The 16,872-nt window shown below is 37.3% G+C and overlaps 1 protein-coding gene across 4 annotated transcripts in view; it reads right to left on the reverse strand.

Annotated features, from left to right (window-relative positions):
- scube1 (signal peptide, CUB domain, EGF-like 1) overlaps nucleotides 1–16,872 on the reverse strand; it is an 85,068-nt gene that overhangs the window by 49,739 nt on the left and 18,457 nt on the right. For all 4 annotated transcript variants that reach the window (XM_051890886.1, XM_051890889.1, XM_051890890.1 and 1 more), the window contains exon 4: nucleotides 5,785–5,919. In XM_051890886.1, coding sequence (XP_051746846.1) covers nucleotides 5,785–5,919 — 135 coding nt within the window. The remainder of the gene's footprint in view (nucleotides 1–5,784; nucleotides 5,920–16,872) is intronic.

Here is a 16,872-nt window from a genome sequence, read left to right on the forward strand (position 1 = left end):
TCTGGTGTGAGGAGCTCCGGATTCTTTCTCCCGTCGGCAGATCTCGAACCACTTGTTTTTTGTAAACTGTTCCTGTTTTTGTTGTGAAGTGATTTAACTAAGTTTCTGTTTATGCTTTAGGAGCGTAGGGGTGTCCTGCCATTTATTTTGACTTTGTTTGCGATTTGTTTATTTAAGGGAGTTAGGGAAGTGGATTGTTGTTTCTTTTGTTAGGACATTTATTTATGTGTTATTTTGTTTGTTGTTTTGGCCTTGGGGCACCCTGAAGTTATTGCTCCTTTATTTAATTTTCTTTATTCCACTTTAATAAATCATTTGTGGCTCTTATTTTGATGTCTGTGGTGATCTGTCGGCTGGAGTCGGTTTCCTCGTTTACCACCAAACTCACGTCAGCCCCTTTTCTTATTAGAACGAGGCGTAACAGAGATAGATGGATGGATAGACAGATTGAGGCATGGATAGACAGATAGGCAGAGGGATAGACAGACTGATGGATGGATGGATAGACAGACAGGCAGACGGATAGAAAGATTGAGGGATGATAGACAGACAGGTGGATAAATAGAGATAGGGGTGGATAGACAGATGGGTGGATAAATAGATTTAGGGATGGATAGACAGACGGATAGACAGATTGACTGATGGATAGACAGAGAGGTAGATAAATAGATTTACAGATGATAGACAGATTGATGGATAGACAGATAGATGGGTAGATAGAAGGATAGAGAGAAAGACTGATGGATAGACAGACTGAGGCATGGATAGATAGACAAGCAGACGGATAGACAGATTAACTGATGGATAGACGGTAGATGGTAGATAAATAGATTTACAGATGATAGACAGATTGATGGTTAGACAGATAGATGGGTAGACAGAAGGATAGAGAGAAAAACTGATGGATAGACAGACTGAGGCATGGATAGATAGACAGGCAGACGGATAGACAGATTGAGGGATGGATAGACAGACAGATAGACAGATAGATGGATGGACAGAAGGATAGAGAGATAGATGGATGGATAGACAGATAGGCAGACGGATAGAAAGATTGAGGGATGACAGACAGACAGGTGGATAAATAGATTTATGGATGGATAGACAGATTGACTGATGGATAGACAGAAGGATAGAGAGATAGGCATACGAATAGACAGATTAAGGGGTGGATAGACAGACGGGTAGATAAATAGATTTAAGGATGATAGACAGAAGGACAGAAAGATTGACTGACAGATAGACAGACTGATGGATGGATAGACACAAGGATGGACAGACAAGGATAGAGAGACAGACAGATTGATAGACAGATTAATGGATGGGCAGATGGACATACAGAATGAGGGATGGATAGACAGATAGGTGGATATATAGATTTACGGATGTATGGCAGACAGACGGTTAGACAAATTGACTATTGGTTGGACAGACACAAGGAAGGATAGACAGATGGATAGAGAGACAGACAGACGGATAAATAGATTAGGGATGGATAGCCAGATGGATAGAAAGACTGACTGACAGATAGACAGATTGATGGATAGATAGACACAAGGATGGATATACAGAAGGATAGAGAGATAGGAGAGATAGACAGATTGTTAGACAGATTGATGCAGACAGAGAAACAGACGGATATACAGAGTGAGGGATGGACAGACAGATAGGTGAACATATAGATTTAAGGATGGATGGCAGACAGACGGATAGACTTATGGATAATGGATTGAAAGATGACAGACACAAGGATAGATAGACAGATGGACAGATAGACAGATTGCTTTTAGATTTTATGCAGATGCTTATTGCATATGATTATTCATGCATATTCATAAATAGACCACGACAACTGTCGTAAAACTCTCATTAACTATATGAGCTGTTATGGACATACAGAGCAGACATTACAGTAAAACAGTGACCCACACAGGTCAATAGAACTGACAGAAGCCTTAGTCAAAGGAACATGGCCTCTTATAGAGCTCTAGTTTTCCACAGCAGACAGACGGCGCCAATGTCACACACACACACACACACACACAACACTGCGCTAGACTCAGGCCAGTAGGACGCACTGGTGAGTGAAGAATTGTAAACACACAACACCACACATCTCTCTCTCTCTCACACACACACTCACACTCACACACGTATACATAGGTCTTAGACATGAGCCAATGGGCCATACCGGTGACAGACGAACTGTAAACAAGAAACATACACACATTCACACACACAGATTCCCAAACGCACACTATTGATGAGTGAGGGTGATGAAGGAAGGTGAGAGGTTCATTTAGGGTGAGATTAAACGTGTGAAAGCTTGCCTGTTTGTAATCAGTGTGTCTGACTGCGAGACTAAGGCAGATGAGAAAAACTGTACACGGGCTTAAAGGTACAGTGTGTCATTTCTGCACCACTAATGACACCAATTGAAATTGAAAGCTGTTTTTTTTATCAAATTTGTAAACCTAATTTAAATTATTATATTAGTAATTTATTTACTAATATAGTAAATAAATTACTAATAATTATAATTATTTAATTGCTTCATTTTTTATCATTTTAAAATAATTTAAAATAACAAATAAATAATAATGTAACAATAAAAATAGCTACTGTCTGCATATTTTTTTGATCTGGTAAACTATCTGATTGGCTGACTTTACACCTTACTGTTTACAGCCTTTGTGATTGTGTACGAGTACCTCAATTGTTTACTATTGTAGGATTATTTTGTCTTATGTAAAGTATATCTGTATGTCAGATAGCTTAATTTAAATAATACTCCATAAACTATATGAATAAATAAACTAAACTAAATAAAATAAAACACTAAAAGCTTCTTGAAGACTTTGAGCAGAACAGTATTCATCATAAAATTCATAATTGAGAAAGATACCTAGTCTTTCCAGTGGCAAGTATCCAATTCCTCTTTCTGTTTACAGTGGGTATATAGAGCAGTGTGTGTGAGTGTGAGTGTGTGTGTGTGTGTGTGTGTGTGTGTGTGTGTGTGTGTGTGTGTGTCTGTGTAGCATGCGGAGTCATCCAGGACTGCCACAGCACATCAGTTAGCTATCCACAAAAACAACCATTTAGCTTGTTTACAGACAAGTACACAAATGCACCACGCACTCACATAAAAACACACACTACTAGAGTATTTACTAAAGTTCTGCTTTTGAAGTAAAAATACTACATGCAGGAGCAGAGATTCACCAAAAGCAAATATGGAGCATTTCTGTACCCCTCCTCTCAAATTCTATATTTTTCTGTCCAGCTCCTGACTAGCTCTATCATTCTCCTCCCTCTCCGATCTTCTTCCAGTGAAATGTAAAAATAGGGAAAATGAGCATGCACAATATTATATATAGAACTAGAAAATTATTGAAAATATTTTTGGGATTGGAATTTATTCTCTTTAGCATGCAGTGTGAAATATTTCACTTAGTTCCCTGATCATTCTGATTCGATTTCAGTGAGTGAATAACAAATTTACACTCATATGTGTTATGTATTATGTACGTTATGGTCTCTGACAGACAGCAAAGGCCGCCATTTTCTCTCTCTTCTCGGAAAGCGATGACGTAGTCAAAACATCCGGTAGTTTGGGTTTTCCAGGAAATGCGTGACTCGCTGGAACTCTGCTTCTTGTAAATACTACCATGTGTTGTGCACATTATTTTTTGACAGACATCGATGTCGTGATATTCAAATTATTTGGATTTGAAAACAGATGGAACGTAAGGTAATAATTATTTTTTCAGCAAAGTGATTGATGCTAATGAGTGTGTTATGTTGATGTTTTTGTTTTTAATATTCCAACTGACAGCCAGCCTAAGTGTTTGACGGACATGATAACATGCGTAAGGTGTGAACTATGTTTGATTTTTGGGTAATTATAAAACATGCTGAAGATGTTAAAAATGCTTTTTGCATAGTTCAATATACTTTACAGAGTGAAGTTTATTTCGTGGCTTAAATAAATGACATGTTACTCAGAAACTGACATGTTTATCTTGTCAAAAATGTTTCAGTTGATGCTAATTTGTTGATTTTTGAAAATCAAGTTCATTTTTTTACCAGGAAAGGAGTGGTTTTGATACATAAAGTTTTTTTTTATTGTCTCTATTTATTGTCTCAATGTTGTAAATAATAGTGAAAAATCACTTTTTACTGTTGTTCCACAGACACACACACACATCCATATAAATACATCCTAAAAATCAGAAATGGAAAAACAGTGAACATATAGCTTTAAAAAGTAGGAGAGGATGAAAAGGAGTGGGCCGTACACTCCTCTCCACATTCCACACATGATTGTGAAGGACATCAAAGATGCGATTACGAAGCAACCCACTCTCATTCATGACTATGTGTGCAAATCGCTCAGATTTGCGTAGTGTGTGGGAATGTGTCCGCCTCGACATGGAGAAGCATCATTAGTTAATTCTGACAGGCGGAATGAGAAAGCACAAGAGGGTCGCATGATCTACACACACACACGTCATGAAGTCACACGTCACAACTGACTTTACCAAGCATTTGAACTGAATGCACCATCCACACACAAAGACATGCCCGCTGGCTGCCTGCGCGTTCAAGCCTTCAACTTCCACCTCTGACCCTCAGATCAGTCCAGGGTCAAGACTGTCAGAAGTGTGATGCTGCTGAATTGGCTGTTCTGAACCCACAGTGAGAATGACAGAGTACACATGGACACATGATAAGAATAAGACAATGGCCTAACGGGACACGACAAGCTTGCAGCAGAGAGTAATTCTTGTGTTAATATAATGTAATATGATTATATCAAATTGACGTTTTTGTGCGTGTCCCTTTAAATGCAAATGAGCTGCTGCTCCCGGCCCCCTTTCCAGAAGAGGGCGGAGCTTTAACAGCTCACGCTTCGGTTGCTCAACAACAACAAAGCTGGAGAATCTCACGCAGCCAAAATGAGGATTGTCAGTAACGGTGTTCAGCCTTACATTGTTGAGTCGGACACTGATGGAGAGACTCAGGAAGAAGTTACAACTTATAGAATGAAACTGGACGTTTCTGAATGGTTAGTGGATAAATTTATGTAGTTGCTGTGGAGTTGATTCAACTCATCGACTAGCATGTGCCATCATGTTAATCTTTTGTGCAAATCCAGAGTTGAATTGACCCTCGTTTTTGAAGCAGTCCGGCGTAAAATGATGGCATGGCAACAACACTCTACTACAACAACTCTTCCTCTTCTCTAAAGCAGCCCAACATGGCCTCACCCCCTTTGTTGTGTATTCTCGGGGGTGGGGTTTATGTAAATTTTGGGGTTTGTGATGTCACCAACCCAGGAAGGAGCTCGTTGTAGTCCCTACCAGCTGTTTGTTGTAGTCCTTAAAAAGCAATTTCTGTAAAAGAAAATATATCCCTTTACATTGAACTTTGAGCGTCGTAACTTTGCAGATGTTGTTTATGCTGAAACAGCAACATTACACACTAACTAAAGTTAAACAAGTGAAATCATAATCAAGGACCCCTTTAAAGTAATTCTTTCTCCCCTTTTAAAGTTTTTTTATTCCCAAACATTTTATATTTTATTCAGTACTTGAAAAGTTATATTCAATGATTTTGGCACAGATTTATTCACATAACTGAGCGTGATTTTAGACTAATGAGATTCCTTTGCAGGCGAAGCAAATCAGCCTGATAAAAACAAGCTAAAAAAAACGAAATGCCTGGTTTGTTTCGGTCACAGCTGGTAAGGACAACATGCATTATTAGCAGGATGAGACTCACCATCCGAGCGGTGGATGCAGGTGTGCTGGTTGTCACTCAGGAAGAACCCTTCTTTGCACTGGCACTCGTAACTGCCCATGGTGTTGACGCAGATTTGCTGACAGCCGCCGTTGTTGTCCAGACATTCGTCCACATCTAGAGAGACACAAACACACACGGTCATTACAAGGCACACAAACACAGTCATTCAAGCACAAGGATCTGGGCAAAACCATCATGTCTCTCTGCGTAACCAAAGCCGACTCAGCTCAGGTATTTGCAACTGTGTTTGTTTATCCGGAGCTGATTTTCCTTGATTTCCTCTCTGCGGCTACTGAAGAATGTTGATTAAATGAGTAGTTTGATGTTCCAGTTTTCAAACACATCTACCAGACAAATAAACCAGTAAACAGACGCACAGAAAAGACTGAAATAAGAACATTAAAACAGTATCTGTCGTCCAAACTGTCAGTAGCATTGGCTAAACTGTTAAAGGCACAGGACAGACTTTTTAAAGCTGTTTGGATGCGAGTATCTTGTGAATAAATCTAATGTCCAGTCTGTATGTGTGTTTGCCCATTGCTGAGTCTTTGACAACACTATAAATGGCATTGTGGGTGTGTTGGTTTGAGTAACAGCGTGACACTGGAGACCAGTAACACACATGAGTGAGTTTTATGCAACCCTAACAGAGCAACCTGCCTCTGTGGAGTCGGCAGCCCATAACTCTCTCTCTCAGGGGTGCTATTATGTCTCGCTGTCTGGGAGTACCACCACTGCCACTCTTCTGTCACTCGTCACTTTTCCAGGCCTGTCATTCTCACAGGCCATTTTTGACTTTTATTATTTAATTTAAAAAGGTTTCTGCTGAATGTTTGATAACATTTTCCAACCTCAAGCTAAAGTTAACAGGGCCATAACCACCAGACACTAGAAGACCATTAAAGGGGATCATGCCTGGAATTAATGTAGCTACAGTACAATTTGAATAGACAACATAAATTCTGGTAGTATCACTCAAACAAAACAACACAAAACAAAATGTTTGGAATTCATATTGTAATTTGAATAGACAACATAAGTGAATTCTGTTAGTATTACTCAAGCCTTATATAAAACAAAACTAAACTAAGCTAAGCAAAACCAAACAAATCTAAACGAAACTAAACAAAAATGTTAGAATTCATATACCTATAATTTGAAAAGACCACATAAGTGAATTCTGGAAGTAACTAAATGAAGCGAAACTAAACAAGACCAAATGAAACTAAACGAAACTAAAATTTTGTAATTCATATACCTCTAATTTGAATAGACAACATTAGTGAATTCTGGTAGTATCACTCAAACAAAACTAAACAAAACATGTTTGGAATTCATATAGCTATCATTTTGAATAGACAACATAAACAAATTCTGGTAGTATCAAACAATACAGAAAGTATTGTAACAAACAAAACTAAACTAAGCGAAACCAAACAAATCTAAACGAAACTAAACAAAAATGTTGGAATTCATATACCTATAATTTGAAAAGACCACATAAGTGAATTCTGGTAGTGTTATTCAAACCTTAAACGAAAAGAAACTAAATGAAGCAAAACTAAACAAGACCAAATTAAACTAAACGAAACTAATATTTTGGAATTCATATACCTATAATTTGAAAAGACCACATAAGTGAATTTTGGTAGTATTACTCAAACCTTAAACAAAAAGAAACTAAATGAAGCGAAACTAAAGACCAAATTAAACTAAATGAAACTAACATTTTGGAATTCATATACCTCTTAATTTGAATAGACAACATTAGTGAATTCTGGTAGTATCACTCAAACAAAACAAAAACATGTTTGGAATTTGTATAGCTATAATTTGAATAGACAACATAAATTCTGGTAGTATCACTCAAACAGTATCAAACAATACAAAAAGAAAACAGAACAAAACAAGTTTCCAAACAATTCCAACATGTTTGGAATTCATATTATAGTTTGAATAGACAACATAAGTGAATTCATGTAGTATTCCTCAAACCTTAAACAAAACATAACTAAACTAAGCGAAACCAAACAAATCTAAATGAAACTAAACAAAAATTTTGGAATTCATATACCTATAATTTGAAAAGACTGCATAAGTGAATTCTGGTAGTTTTACTCAAACCTTAAATGAAAAGAAACTAAATGAAGTGAAATTAAACAAAACCAATCGAAACTAAACGAAACTAAAATTTTGGAATTCATATATCTATAATTTGAATAGACAACATATGTAAATTCTAGTAGTGTTACTCAAACATTGAAATAAAATAAAGTAAAATGTAAAAATAAATCAAATTAAATAAAAAAAACTAGCAAATTAAAAAAATAAATAAATAAATCAAAACAAAACAAACAAACTTATAACTGTGATTTTTTTTTAAATGACATCAATAAAAAAATGAGTTTTGCTAAATGGAAATAGGACAAATGGTGTAAAAAGTCCACACATTGAATTTAAATGAACACGCATTTTGATTGGTAACGACGGTTGATTGGTGACGACAGACGTAACATGACACTGTCATTATTTTTACGCCAGCTAGAGGGCGCATGACTTAAATATAGGTCGTAATAAGGTGCTTGAAAAACGACCTATAGGGTCATTTTTTTTGGAGGACAGTCTGCTTTAATAATGTAATTTTCTAAAAAATAATTAAATTAATAAATAAAAGTGAACAAAAAGTGAAGAACAAAAGATACATTCTGCATGTTCTTATAAAAAGTATTGTACTACAATACTGGATAGACATTGTAACCAATATATAGTAGGGTAATTTTAAAAAGATTGTGTAATGTTTATGAATGGATTGATGGCAAATTTTTATAATTAAAAACTTGCCATGTTTTTATAATTAATAAAGTTTAATTTGATTTGATTCTCTACTGAATCGCTTCACTACAGCCTGACTGAAGCCTATATTCAACTGACTGACTTCCCTACATCCTGTATGTGTGTGAACACGTGGTCGAGTGTATGAGTATGCGTTTTCGGCTGGTGTAGGTATGTTTCCGTCTGTCTCGTTTAGTATAATCTGGTTCTGTTGTTTACAAGCCACTTATAAAACTCGCATTGAATGTTGTACACTGAAAGGCTGAATGAGCATCAAAGCTTTGGTAAATGAGGTGTGGAAACAACACGCCAGTTTCCTCCACTGTCAAAGGTGAATTATCAGCTCTGCACTCACAAACACGCTCAAAGTGACTGTGGTGCATAGATAGAGATCGCAGTGTCTGTCTTCACACTGTCACGTTTACATGTTTTTTGATAAGGGCAGTCTGTGACAGCTAATGTTGACGTGTGTTCGTGTTTACAGCCTTGTCTTTTTGGAGTGTGTTAAGAGGCAGCAAGTTTTACGAGCTCTTTATTTGTGTGCGTAAAGACCTCTACAGCTGTTAGCGCCTGAGCGGGGCGGCACAAAAGCACACTCTTCGGCCCACTGACTTCAACAACATCCCATGTAGCGTACAAGTTAAGACAGCTGTGCTAAAGGAGACTAACTGTCTTACGAAAGCTTTTGTGTCCTGAGTGGATCTGTACTTTATTTGGGCTAACATTATAGCTAATGTCTGGACATGCTATCCATTCTCTATTTCTTCCTGGTGATGTCCTAATAAATTACGATAATCGCATCAGCCGAAAGACATGCATGAATGTAGGACATACATTCACAACATGCAAACACAACCACTTTTCATGGTTTAATTTGATCACAGTGGTTTATTATGTGGCTCCTGGCTTCACCTAGCGACATAACTCTTATTTTAGCATCCGCAGGGGCGTCTCGTTAACACAGCCAGGACAGCAAGGCCTTTACTGTCCTATTAACTACTGTACTCTTCGAGAGAGGGGGTCTTTATGCCCTCGTCCACAGAGGCATCCCTGTCTGCCCCAGGAACCGAAAGCTTTTTGTACTACAGTAGTACTTAAAACGCTTCTATTTGGCATTGATTTAATATAAAATGTTTTTATTTACGAATGACATTGAGTTAAATAAAGCTGATTTTGAGAATTTCAGCCCCCTTTTTGCTTTAATAAGAGCATGAACAGAGCTTAAGATGCTTTAGCAAACCTGTATGAAAGAACAATCACAACTGAGATCTCTTTAACATCTCAATTGTTTGTCCTAGACAAAATGGAGAGCAAATAAAGATAAATAAAGTTTCAATAAATTTTCCTGATTCCCAGATATTTCTCCTGTTTTAAAAAGAATTTCATAAGGGATCTCAACCATTTCAAAACTGTGCTCAGATTTACAATGATTTACCAATAAAAAGTCTGAATGAGATTTGAATATTTCTCATGAAATTCTTCTATTACAGAATTCACCAATGTATACTAAAGACTTTAGATATAGAAAGATGGTGCACTCATATTACCATGAATGGGAGAATATGCACAATATGGCGGAATAAGTCCCGCCTTCTACATAAAAGAACCAATCGCTGATTGGTAAAGTCCAAACTCTTAAACGGTAGTGTATGTTGACAACATTTGTCAACATTTGTCATTTGTGTCTGCATCTCCAAAGGATTTTCAAGAGAAATATCTGAGACAAAGTCGATATAGAAATAAAAAAAGATAAAAATAATAAACAAAACACAACAAAGACCTCCATTATGTCTCCTAAGCTATAAAAGTGCAAACTCTAAGCAATAAAATTTTCCTCTGGGAAAGTGTTGCCATATAACACCCTAAATACACATGCATTTTGTAATTACATTTTACCCCCAGCACATTGTAAATAATTTGCGATCTTCATTTACAAGTTTTTAAAGAATTAATGAAACTTTATGGTTGACACCTCGTCTCGACCCTTCTAAAAACATGACATGTTGCTATTTTGTAGGTTGTCACCTCTTTCTTTCCACTTTCCTTTCACTATTTTTCTTTCCTCCCTAAAAATGCATGTTGACATCTCTCTTTCTCCTTTTTTCTACTGATAAAAATGCCAGAACAGATTCAGGGAAACATCGCTTATGTGGCCACCCAGATCACAAGCTTTTATCTCTTTATTGCCGCATGTAACCATCCAGTCGTTGTGGCTTGCTTCTTATTTGTCAGTTCATGGACAAGAGTAATATTTGATAGGAGGGTTTAGAGAAGACATGCTGGCTGCCTCCGTCTCGAGTGAGTCTATAGCTGAGAGCGTGTTGTGCACCGTGTTTAATGTGGAAATGGAAACAGATATCATCAGTGTGACAGCACTCTCTTGCTTTAAAAGGAGGGGAAAAAATAACATTTCAGCTGTCATCTCTCAATTAAGGCACTCTCTGCCAAAATTTAAACAAGAGTCCCTGGCATCCAGGCCTGCGAGTTTAAACTAGAATGCTTTTGTTTTGTTTGATTGCTCTTGTGTAAACTTTAATTTGGAAAAGATCTAAGATGACATGACACAACACAACAGGAGAGAGAGAGAGAGAGAGAGAGAGAGAGAGAGAGAGAGAGGAGGAGGAGGGAGGAGGAGGAAATTAAGAGTGAAACAGAGAACAGAAAAAAATCAAAGAGTAAGAGGTGAGGAGAAGACTGAACAGAAAAACATAATTGCAGTAGTGAACAGGACAATGCAAAAAAAAAGTACAAAAAAATAAAAGAACAGAAAAGAACAAAAAAAGTGAAGTGAGGTGAATAGATCAGAAGAAATGAAGTTAAATGTGAACAAAACTTAACAGAAGTGAACTGAATGTCTATAGAATGAAGAGGGGGAAAACAAAAAAGAAGTGAACAGAACAGAAAAGAACTGAACAAAAGAGAAGTGTAGAAAAGTGAACAGAACTGAAGTGAAATTAACTCAACAGATGTAACTGGAAGTGAAGTAAACAGAACTGAAGGAAAGTGAAGTGAAGTAACAGAACAGAACAAATGAGAAGTGAAGTGAAATGAACTCAACAAAAGTGAAGCAAGCAGAAAAGGACAGAACAGAACAAAATAGAAGTGAAATGAACTCAACAGAATTGTGAAAAAACAGAAGTGAAGAAATTAAATGAACAGAAGCAAAGCGAAACAGAACAAGACAAAAAGAAAAAGAACAGAAGAAAACAGAAAAAAAGTGAAGTGAGGTAAATAGAACAGAAGAAGTGAACTGAACTGAAGTAAAATGAAATGTGAACAAAACAAAAAAGAAATAAGTGAACAGAACAGAAAAGAACTGAACAGAAATGAAGTGAAATTAACTCAACAGATGTAAATGGAGAAGAAGTAAACAGAACTAAAGGAAAGTGAAGCGAAGTAACAGAAGAGAACAAAATCGAAGTGAAATGAACAGAATGGTGAAAAACAAAACAGAAGTGAAGTGAAGAAATTAACTGAACAAAAGTAAAGCAAAGCGACAAACAGAACAAGACAAAAGGGAAAAGAACAGAAGAGAACAGAAGAAGTGAAGTGAGGTGTGAACAAAACTAAATGGAACAGAAGTGAACTGAACATGTCTATAGAATGGAGACGGGAAAAAGCAAAAAAGGAACAGAAGTGAACAGAACAGAACAGAAAAGAACTGAACAGAAGTGAAGTGAAGTGAAGCGGAGAAAAATGAACAGAACTGAAGTGAAATGAACTCAACAGATGTAAACGGCAGTGAAGTAACAGAACAAAAGAGAAGCAAAGTGAAATGAAATCAACAGAAGTGAAGTGAACAGAAATGGACAGAACAGAACAAAATAGAAGTGAAATGAACTGATTTGTGACAAAACAGAAGTGAAGTGAAGAAATTAACTGAACAGAAGCAAAGCGAAGCGACAAACAGAACAAGACAAAATAAAAGTGAAGTGAAATTAACTCAACAGAAGTTAACAGAACAGAACAGAAGAGAAAAGAACAAAACAAAATAGAAGTGAAATGAACTGAAACAGAATTGTGAACAATAGAACACAAGTGAAGTAAAGCGAAGTGACAAACAGAACAGGACAAAATAAAAGTAAAGTGAAATTAACGCAACAGTAGTGAACAGAATACAAGTGAAGCAAAGCAAAGAGAACAGAATAAAATGGAAATTAAGTGAAATTAATTCAGCAGATGAAGAGAAGAGAAGAGAAGAGAAGAGAAGAGAAGAGAAGAGAAGAGAAGAGAAGAGAAGAGAAGTGACCTGAGTTGAACTGAAGTGAAGTGAAGTGAAGTGAAGTGAACACAACTCAACAGAACAGTGCTTAGAATTGTCTTGTTTAAAGTGACCTCAGTTACAACATCACCCATGTTATAATTCTAACTATATGAGTTCTCTTCTCCCATTCTGATGTTGGAACGAGAGGAGAAAAGCAGCCAAAGGATAAATAAACAGCAGCAGCAGCGCAGGCATTCATAAAAAAAAAGGACCAAATGATCAACACATTGAGTCCAGCTGCCTGCACATAGAGAGAAAACAAATAAGAATGGAAATGAAAAAGACAGAGGAACTGCAGTAAATTGCTCTTTAATCAGCTCCCCATTAGCCAATCTTACATCAATTAAAGCTTTGACTTGTTAACATGTGGAGATCTAAAACGACTTCCTACACAAGATCAACCAGGCAGACAAGCCACAGCACTGATTTCCGTCCCATTTCAAAGTGCTCGTGGTTTGGTTAGCGCTCAGTAGGTTTGTTTGAACACACTCTGTGAATGTGTGCGTGTGTGTGTTTATGCAGAGCATAATCAGTGGCACAAGCCAAGCATCACTATTGCTATTGCTCATCCCATGTGCTATTACTTTTGGTTGGTTGGGTGGGTTGGGTATCTGTGGAATTGTTTCAAACATGGATTTAAAACCAAATACTATTATTAGCGGCTGAAAACTATCAAATTAGCCCAAGTACAGTGAATACAAGTCAGATACTTTCTGACCATTTGTCTCTGAAGTTGCTTTAAAATATCATGTCAAACGCAAAAAGGTATGACATTTTAGGCGCCGCCATTTTGTTTTCGCAAGCAACAATGGCTGAACGCCGTTACTGACAATCCTCATTTTGGCTGCATGAGATTCTCCAGCTTTCTTGTTGTTGAGCAGCCGAAGCGTGAGCTGTTAAAGCTCCGCCCTCTTTTGGAAGGCGGGCCAAGAGCAGCAGCTCATTTGCATTTAAAGGGACACACACAAAAACAGCGTGTTTTTGCTTACACCCAAATAGGGGCATATTTGACAAACTATAATAAATGATCTGTGGAGTATTTTGAGCTGAAACTTCACAGACACATTCTGGGGACACCAGAGACTTATATTACATCTTGTGGAAAGGGGCATAATAGGTCCCCTTTAATATCTACATAACAACACCTTGTCAACCATCCACAACATCCTTGTAATGCAAAATTTTGTATGAGCACACCAACCGCATTTTCATCAGAACATGTAAAAATCTAGTTAAAAGAAGCCATTAATTATCTGGAAGTAAGTTAGAAAAGGTTAAGCAATACATACTTGGAGAAAATGAAATAGAAAGAGAATGTCAAAAAGACAAAAAAAAAGAGATTACAGGAAAAGGTCATCATAAACATGATTCATTTAACCTTTTGAGAAGGTCAGTAGTTCTAGTGGTTTCACTTCCATCTGAACTTGCCTAATGCACACACATGCCAATGAGAAACATGAGGGGTGCTATGACAACACGTCATATGACGGTAAAGCGCCAATGAGAATGAATGAGGTTTTGAAAGAGCAAACAAACTCACATGCAGATGATGTGTGAATGAGAAACATCAGCATTAAGCAGACATAAGAGAGTGCATGAGGAGGAAACATTACAAAGAGCCATATGACGACATTTCTTTCACCAAAGAAGTGTTTCGAGTTCAGAATAAGTTAAGCTCTATGAAAAGACACTTTTAGCCCTTTTTAAAAACTGATGGACAAGTTGGAATCATTTTATGTGGTAACAAACTTTAAGCCACAAATGCTGTTGAACCAGGAATATTCCTTTAAACTCTCAAACGAAGATTAAAGTGACTCGGATAGAAGAAGACAAGGAGAGAAAAATCTCTAAATGATTCACTTTTTCTGTGTCAATCTATTTCTAGGTAGAGGTGGAGGACAGGGGCTGAGACAAAGACAGACAGAACCAGATTAAATCCAGGAGAGAGGACAAGACAGAAAAAAGGGGAAGAAATGAAGAGAAATGTAGCGAGTCGGACAGAAAACTGGAAGCGAAGGGAAAGACATAACAAGAGCAGCAGAAGGAGGGGGCTCGAACAGGAGAGCCCCCTCAATGCTGCTGATGGCTCTCTACGGCCTTGTCTTAGTTCCCAGAGCCATCATTTAGACTTGTATTTGAGACATTCCACAATAAAGATGTCAAATAGAAGGCAAGTCTATCGCCTCTAGGGAAACAGCCTGGAGTTACTCCAAAGAGACCCACAGCCAAGATAACCAAGAAAATGCGGAGAGAGAGAGAGTGTGCAAAGAGAGAATGGAAGAAAGAGAGAGATTTTAAGGATAAAAAGGATAAAAAGAAAAGTTAGAGAAAGTAAAGAATGAAGGTTTGATTATGAAGGAAAGAGTCATAGAGATAAAATACCATACAGCATTTTCACAGTTTTTGACACTGTATAATGGTAATACCTTGGTTTTTTTGGCATAGTATCTGGTTTGACCATAGTATTCTAAGGAATAACTTGGAGTACAATGTAAATACCATGGTACATGAATTTGATAGTCATTAAAGGTGTGTTGTGTAATGCCCACGTCATTAGAATCACCTTGCTTGTTTAAACAGCACTGTAAAGCCGAATAAGTTGGGCTAACTCAAAAAATGTATTTGAGTTATGATTTTCCCAATATTAAGTAAGCAGAACTATCAAGTTTTGAGTTTGTAGTACTCATGCATGTTAATTGCTTCTAACTTGAAGTAATGAGTTAGCTAACTCATACATTTTGATAGAAATTAACATAAAAGATTTAGTTAATTAACTTTTTTATTTTGAGTCAAAGTCCCTTTAAGACAAGTCATTTCACTCGGTGGCCATTCACTCGGCATTTCTTTGAATACTGTTTGCCAAGCTTTGGATTAAATTTTTCTAATTTGACAAATCTGACAACAACTATCTCATAAATGTTGTTTCTAAACGCTCGAATCATGACAAAAAACTGTATTTTTCAGGCTGGATCAAGCTAATGCGCATGCGCAGTCCTAAGTGGGCGTCTCTATAGGAAGCGCGCATCTGACTGTTTCTATAGAAACCGGAGCTTCAAACGGCCGCTGCAGTGACGCAATGACTTTACCAATCGCGATTGGCTCTTATTTAGAAGGCGGGACTTATTCCACCATATTGCGCGTTGCACTTTCCCCCATTCAAAACAATACGAGTGAGCATTATCTGTTCAAATGCTTGGGAAGTTTCTACCTATGAGCTCAGAAAGCATAGAAGACATGCATTCAAGTGATTTTGATCAGAATAACATGAATACATTGAACTGCCTGACTTTGTTAGCGCCATAGCAAAATAAAGAGCAAATGTTCGCAAAATTGCCTCAACCAATTGTGCGATTTGGAGGCAGGACTATTTTTTGGCCTAACAATAAAAGACGAAAGGACTGTTTGCAAACATTCACTGCTTTTCACATGTCCTGTTAGATGCTTCTAGTGGTGCAGAAATCACCAACAGTCTCTCATGACTGTAAGTTCGTAAGTAATTTTAGTAAATTGGTTGCGATTTCTTATGAATTCGTACAATCTCATTCATACGTTTTTGTGCGATTTGCTTACGTCCCACTAAAGAGATGGGTTTAGGGGTGGACCTTTATGGTGACGTTTTACCTACAGATCGTACGTTTTCGCACCAGTCACATCGTATAGATTCATATAAAATCTCTGACTAGGGGTGGGGCTGGGGCCCGAACTTTAGGCTGTGTGGCCACCAAACTAAAAACGCCAGCGCTCTTCTGAAAACGCCTTGCTGTGGGCACTTGAGAGCGCTTCAGCGGCGCAGCATTTTTTTTCGGTTGAGACGCTATATGTGCTATAAATGAAATATTCGTTTTATATTAAGTGTTACTACAATCTCACAACAAAATCGTATGTATTTTACGAGGTGGCTAATCCGTATGAATTTGTACAACCTCACTCGTACGAATTCATACGATTTGTCTAAACCCCAGTGACGGGTA

The sequence above is a fragment of the Ctenopharyngodon idella genome, chromosome 4, assembly GCF_019924925.1.
Source record: "Ctenopharyngodon idella isolate HZGC_01 chromosome 4, HZGC01, whole genome shotgun sequence".
Classification (NCBI taxonomy): domain Eukaryota; kingdom Metazoa; phylum Chordata; class Actinopteri; order Cypriniformes; family Xenocyprididae; genus Ctenopharyngodon; species Ctenopharyngodon idella.